Genomic DNA, 7,577 nt, shown 5'->3' on the forward strand with positions numbered 1-7,577 from the left:
CTCTCTCTCTCTCTCTCTCTCTCCCCCTCTTCTCTCTCTCCTCTCTCTTCTCCCTCTCCCCTCTCTCTCTCCTCTCTCTCTCTCTCTCTCCTCTCTCTCCCCCTCTCTCTCTCTCTCCTCTCTCTCTCCCCCTCTCTCTCTCTCTCTCTCTCTCTCCCTCTCCCCCTCTCTCTCTCTCTCTCTCTTCTCCCTCCCCCCTCTCTCTCTCTATCTCTCTCTCTCTCTCTCTCTCCCTCTCCCTCTCCCTCTCTCTCCTCTCTCTCTCTCTCTCTCTCTCTCTCTCTCCAGCCCTAGTATTGTTGGTGTTTCTGAACATGATGCTTTTCTATAAGCTGTGGATGCTGGAGTACACCACACAGAGCCTGACCTCGTGGCATGGCCTACGACCACAAGAAAGGTACTTCACACAAATACAATACAGCCCAATTCAATACCGGTGCTGATTGGCTGAAACAGCATTCCAGCCACGTGTATATCATACAAAATATAGTACCACTGCTATGACGACTACTTGTTTACTGTTATATATATGTTGGTAACTTATAATATCAATAAATGCACTTCACCGTTTTATGGTATATGGCCAATGTACCACTGCATTCAGTTGAACAACTGACTAGGTATCCCCCTTTCCCTTTATTCGGGCACTTTACTTCGCCCCTCGGACCTTATTGCTAAAAAAAATCATACATATCAGCCATAATACATTACATCCTCTAGATGGCAATATTTCACTGTGTGTGTGTGCGTGTGTTTCTCTCTCACAGTAAACTTCCACAGACGCAGCTGGAGTGGGCCCAGCTTCTGGAGTCGCAGCAGCGGTACCATGACGATGAGCTGCAGAAGTGGAAGGAGATCATCAAGTCGTCGGTGATGTTGCTGGATGAGGTGAGACAGCCAGTCAGAGCTGAGAACACTGATTCATAACTGACTCATTTGGTCAGAGAAAGAATGGTCATTCACAAACGTTAAAGAACTTTCTTTTTCCTTTAAATATTTCCTTTCCTAGATGAAGGACTCACTACTAAACCTGCAGAAGGGCATGGCCTTAAGAGACTATAACTCTGAATCGGAGGAGAAGAGGAGTCGATATCACTGACAAACCTAACAATCCTAAGCCACCAGCCAGGACATTATGTGCAATATCTAAGGAACCATTTATGGGAAAGTCTTGGGAAAAGTCTTAGGAAAACAAGAGAAATATGTTTTCTTGAACGGGGGGGAACGACGACAGGTCTCCCAGAACGACCGACTCCACTCCCACCGCCCAACGTCTGGCAGAAAGTTACCTCATCACCACCAGGACAGGATTGGGGCGGACGCAGTCTGCACCGTTGCATCATGGGAAAAGACAGAGGTGCCATGACCTACATTGGCCTAAACTCTGACTTTTTTATCACCTCGTTCTCTGAGAATGTTGTACTGTAAAGTGTTTTTTGTTTTGTTTTTTTGGGCCACGTACGGACAAAGCAAAGATAGAAGGGATGGGTCAGGGAAGCTTGCATTTCTTGTCTCCGTCGGATAAAAAAATAAAGTTTTCGGTGGGGATGTGTATTGAAACGTTGGCATATTTGTCTCAGAAGAGCAAAAATAATACTGGGTCAGGGGTTCCTTGTGTTCCTCCATAGCCTTTTTAGGAACTCTTGGACAAAGTTTTGGCGCTGCAGTATCCCTTTTTTTTTTTTTTACAGACCTTTGGACTCTGGGACCAGGTTACGATCATAAACGGAACCACAATCAACGTGCAGTGTTTCAACACAACCCATCATTTATAGGATAGAACCTCCAGGAATCATAGTATATTATAAATGCATATATATATATACATATATATATATATATACGAATATGAATATATTATAATAACGTATGTTTTTTTTTTGTAGAATTGCAGTCAGGGCAAATTTTTACCAGGCTTCCATGGTGTATCAGGGCAGGTTTCCCTGAAAGCTTGTGCCATGGCGTTGTGTTTGTGTGTTCATGTTTTCTAAGGCATGCTCTCTACTGCGTGTAGAGTACCCCTACCCCTTTGATTTGTATTCGTGGACAGGGGAGCTAGCCATTGCTTTTAGCAGCAGTGAGAATGTATTGGATAACTGGCTACGTTGCCAGCTTGTTAGCATACAAGGATGAGAAAGCGGTCAGCTTTTGCAGAGGTACACAGTAGGTGTTTCTCAATATGCATACTACCGTGCTCCACACTGTCGTGCTCCGAGTGCATTCTTAGAAGACGCTCTCTTGAGTACATTCTTGTGAGGACGAGAGTGTGGAGAACGCATAAAACATTAACATTTGAGAAGCACACCCCTTATTGTATTCTCATGCTGCACTTCCCCATTCACGGAACTTTCTTCCAGCCAGGACAATGACAATAGAGATGAAACCAGATATACACAAAGCAAATTGTTTTACTTTATAACTATCAGCTAGCTACATGTGAATTGTAATTATCTAGCTCATCAGATAGTTTAACAGGCAAAAAAATTACCTAAAACTAATGTCATGCAAAGTAGATGTAAATTCTTCATGGTTAGCTAGCTAACAGTTCTTTGTGACCATCTGGCTAGCTAACAGTGTAGCTAGCCAGTTAGCCCTATTGACTTACTACGGGCTTGCGATCTACATATACTACAGTGGGTATTGTAGGCAGGTAAACATGCCAAAATTAACACAGCATGTATTTATTAACGTATCCAGATAAAACATTGTAGTCAAGGCACCATATGAGATGTCAGAGTTTATTTTCTCCCATTTCAGCTAAAATAATGTCTGCCATAGATTTCTAATAATTTTGTATCATTTTTTTTACATGGTTGCATCATATTTCTGTGCATACTTTCCATTGAAACTTGCATTGATTCATGCTTCAAAATATGTACAAACAGAGTACGCATTCGAGAAGTGCCCTCCGTGCTCTGTTTCGCATACTTTGATTTGGACTCACACTCCGACCCTCCTGTGCTTCAATTTGCGTGCTTGGAGCGTGATAGTATGCATTTTGACAAACGCCCAGTATTTTCCAGTGATGCAACGTTCTTCCGGGAACAGGGCTTTCTTGGCCCTAGCCAACCCCAAATGTTATATCAACGTTGTGTGCTTAGGTTTTTATCCATACACGTCTTCAACCTTGTCCTTCAGGATGATTTGTTTTAGGTTATGGATACATCTATTCATTGTTGCCAAGATTTACGTGTCAAGTTTTATGCAAACGTATCTATTTTATTTTGGGCAGTATTGTTATCTTTTATTTAGCCGCTTTGTGTTGTATCAATTCATTTGTGGCTGTCCTGTATTGGCTGGAACAGGATGTACTTGGGAGTGTACTGTATAGGCATTGGTATGGACCCTAAGTGATTTTACACATTCGATGGAGCTTGAATGTGTCTCTACCGGCACTTCAAAAATAATTTAGGTTGTTTTACCCAGTATTTGTTATCAGCCCAAATACTGTGTCAGACAGAGAGAACATAATGATCAGTGTTATGATCATGTGGATGTTATACTATGTCGCTCTATGAACCTTCTTCACATGGCACCTGGTTGTTCAGCTGTTAACCACAGACGGAGTGGACAGTATTTTAGGGAGGGTATTTCTTCGGAGAGGGACGTCATTTTACGAAGGGATACTGCAGCTGAACCCGAAAAACTTTGATCACTACGAAATATTTGATGATTAAAACTGTGAACTTCCTCATTGAAAAATATGCTTGAAGCTGGAAAAAACAAGACTAACGGAAATTGAACAGTATTCAGAGGCAGATATTTAGGGATTTATTTATGTACAGTGTATACAGGAAATGTAAAAGAAACGTTTGGGGAAACATTCAGTGGTCACCCACTGAAGAACTGGATTCAAATACAGTACCATTTGAAATCATTTCAAATATTTCAGCTGTGCTTGATTGAGTTTTCCTGGCTTTTATGGACCAATAGAAAAGTCCTAAAACTGCAGACCCCACCCATTTGACACTCTATGCAGGCTAAAACAAACTCAAAAGTATTTGAAAGATTTCAGATAGTATTTGAACTCGGGTCTGACCTACTGTACTCCTCTGTCTTCCCAAAGATGTCTGTTGTGGGCTATGTCCTGGCATATTGGATGTGTCAAGTTGACACAGTCAACCATTCCCACATCGTTTGTGATTTTGTTGATTTAAAATGCCCAAATGTAAAAATGTACAAGAATGGTATCAACTGTGGCTAAAACTACAATTTTAGTATCTCCCCATCTGTCTATGGAAGAAGCATAGCTATCAAAATACATTTTCATTTCGAATTGCATTTCGACAGCTAAACACTTCCATATTTGCTTGCCACCCATGTATGTTCAATTGGTTGGACTCTCAAGGTTTCCTGTGACGACTTTGGAAACAAACAAAGCATGTGGCTGTTGATTCAGCCACTAACTGGTATGTTTGAGGGATTGGGATGAAGACATACACAGTGCACGGTGTGCAGAAGTAACATTTAGGCCAAAATAATGATGTCTTGAGTTTATCAACGTTACGCATTGGGATACAACGCTTTAGACATGGGTCATATTCACTACGAAGCAAACGGGCGAAAACAGAGAAGGACGTACCTGAAGTTGTCCAATAAGAAACTAGTTTAACTAGTTTTCCTCTACAAAGCATTTTGCTATTGTGTGCGCTAATGACTATGACCCTGCACTCATTGGCTTTGCAGACAGTGGATCGGCACAACTCACGTACATTCCAAAAAGAGGATGGTTTCATCTGAAAGAAGAAACAACAATATATGCAATGGATTGATACAGTGGGTAGCACTTCATACATTATGAATGCGAATCATTTACATCATTGCTGAATGATTTTCCCCACTCCCTTGCGCTATGACATGGTCAATGTTGCTGAAATGGCCATTTGACCTTGTTCAGGTCAAGTTGTTAAGCCTAATTTTAAGAGTGATAATTGAGACGAGATCTATTCAGGGCAGATTAAATGGTATTCTTGAGAAAAAGGGCCCATGATGAGATTACAATGATTTATACTGTACCTTACATTTTTCATCAGTCGACATGACAATCATTTCTGTTGACTTGGTGAGAGGAGTAGAAAGCGGTCAACCAACGTGAGATGATGTGCAACCAGAAGGTGACCCTTGGAATAAAGTGGAATACGCAGCAGGAGGAAACAACGCAACTTGCCGCTCCACCACTCGTTATTGATTTTGTTGCCGAGGAGGGTCGCACAACTGTGTGCAAGTACATATTGTGCTCTTCTATCGTGTGTGCAATGCTGTTGAGGTGGGAAAAAACAGTGTTCGTTGATTGCAGTAACTTTGTTGTTGTAATTTCTCAAACGGACGTGGCTGTTTCACCATTAGGGATTCAAAGAAAACGCTCGATTAATCCGATGCAATACATATATTTAATACATTATCTAACATTTTGATAGTAAGCTGCCTTCGTTTGAGTTTCTGAAAAACGTAGAGACCCTTTGATGACCCTTCTATAGAGAATGCATGCTAGATTCTTGTCTCATTCGATTTAATTCATGATCTCAGATGTGTTCTATGCATAGGTGCTTTATATATGCAGGAATGCCTCAAATGGCCCTGAAAATGAAATTGTTAAATTGTGTTTTTAATAGAATGGTCAGTAAGCATGTCTGAGTGTCTGAGAAAACAAACAAAATATGTTGCACCCAAAAAGTAGTGTTCTTAAAAACCTGAAACTGAAAGAGCTTTCTTTATTAATTTGAACGCTCACAAAGCTGCAGCTTGACCTGTTCATGTTTGCCAAATGATAGTAAATTCTAAGGAAATTATGAACAATATGCACAATATAGGTAGAAAATAGTGTCTTAAATTGAGCATGAGACATAAATAGCGAATTGAAAGGATGTATTTTAGAGCTTGTGTTTGTGGTTAAGTTTCCATGACAATCCCACGAAGCCTGACCTCCAATGCTTTCAAACCCTTCACTTCAGTACACACACGAGCGCACGCACACACCTCAGACCGGTGCAAGTTTTCCATCTCAGAAACACTTGTTGTGGTATTGTATATCCTCTGTGTGTGTGTGTACAATACCTGATATGTTTTTTTTTAAGTGTTTTGATCTATATATATATACATGACTGAAATATTTCTACAGATAATACTGTATGTATATGTTGTGTATAGCTCCGGTGTACACAGACTAGAGAAACCCATCCACGCTGGGCGTGGTCTTGGGGGGGGGGGGGAACTTTGAATGGAAAAAACATTCTAAAAGCTTTATTGGTTTGTGGAGGAGTAGAGATGAAATAAAATAATGGAAAGTATGACTCGTGTCTGTTTGACTCACCCCGTTCAGCAGTCTGTTTGTGTGTCCTTACCAACAGGACAAAGGAACTGTGATATTATTTCAATATGAGTCAAGTGTTTTTCCTGTACCCCTTTGAGCAAATTTCACATGGCTTCCATTTGTGTTAGTGCTACATTTGGTCATGCATTCATTCATGCATTCATTCATGTAAAGTCAATATGTTCATTCATGTCTTTACTCTGATAGTGATGCTGCCATGTTACCAGGATATTTCTAAATAAGACATACATTTTATAGCCCAATTAAAAGGATAGAATAAAGGAGTGAATGCATTTAGAATTTCAGCTCTTCATCATTGTTCATTCATGTCCTTGCCTATGATTTCCCATGTTATCTGAGGTTGTGTTCCAAATGGCACCCTATTCCCTATATAGTGCATTACTTTTGTCCAGAGCCCTACACAAACATACATTCAGAGACATCCACTGAGTGTACAAAACATTATGAACATCTGCTCTTTCCTTGGCATAGACTGACCAGGTGGATCCAGGTGAAAGTGACGATCCTTTATTGATGTCACCTGTTAAATCCACTTCAATCAGTGTAGATGAAGGGGAGGAGACAGGTTGAAGAAGGATTTTTAAGCCTTGAGACATGGATTGTGTATGTGTGCCATTCCGAGGGTGAATGGGCAAGACAAAATATTTAAGTGCCTTTGAACTGGGTAGGGTAGTAGGTGCCAGGCGCACCAGTTTGAGTGTGTCAAGAACTGCAATGTTGCAGGGTTTTTCATACTCAACAGTTTCCTGTGTGTATTGAGAATGGTCCACCACCCAAGGGACATCCAGTCAACTTGACACAACTGTGAAAAGCATTGGAGTCGACATGGGCCGATATTAGGAACGTGTTCCTAATGTTTTGTACACTCAGTGTGCATTCCCTACATAGGGAATAGGGTGCCATTTGGGATGCACATGGCTGGGTCGTTCCACGAAATGAGTCTCTTTTGCATCCCTTTGATATTTTAAGTAGAAATTGTACACCAATATTGCATTTTAAAGGCCTGTTATATTAAATGATGTGCTCTTTGATATAGACCATATGGAAAATTCTAGAATTCTAAAAATAAACAATTTTGACATCCCTCTGTGCCCTCTGTGACTTCTAGGAAGATTTTAACCCGAAAATGTCTCAAGTTTTTACCATCATTGTAAAGCCCTAATTATTTTATTGCTTTGACAAAGACTTTTCTGAAGATTATTGTTATTAGGGATTCATAAAAAATAAAAAATAAAAACGGTCCCTT

The 7,577-nt window shown here is 40.5% G+C and overlaps 1 protein-coding gene across 1 annotated transcript in view; it reads left to right on the forward strand.

Moving 5' to 3' along the window:
• The window catches only part of LOC109892937 (protein Aster-B-like), a 70,484-nt gene extending 64,197 nt beyond the window's left edge, over nt 1-6,287 (forward strand). The window contains exons 9-11 of the mRNA XM_031825948.1: nt 270-397; nt 768-888; nt 1,010-6,287. Coding sequence (XP_031681808.1) covers nt 270-397; nt 768-888; nt 1,010-1,099 — 339 coding nt within the window. The 3' untranslated portion in view covers nt 1,100-6,287. The remainder of the gene's footprint in view (nt 1-269; nt 398-767; nt 889-1,009) is intronic.
• The last annotated feature ends 1,290 nt before the right edge of the window (nt 6,288-7,577 follow it).

This window comes from Oncorhynchus kisutch, linkage group LG6, assembly GCF_002021735.2.
Source record: "Oncorhynchus kisutch isolate 150728-3 linkage group LG6, Okis_V2, whole genome shotgun sequence".
Classification (NCBI taxonomy): Eukaryota; Metazoa; Chordata; class Actinopteri; order Salmoniformes; family Salmonidae; genus Oncorhynchus; species Oncorhynchus kisutch.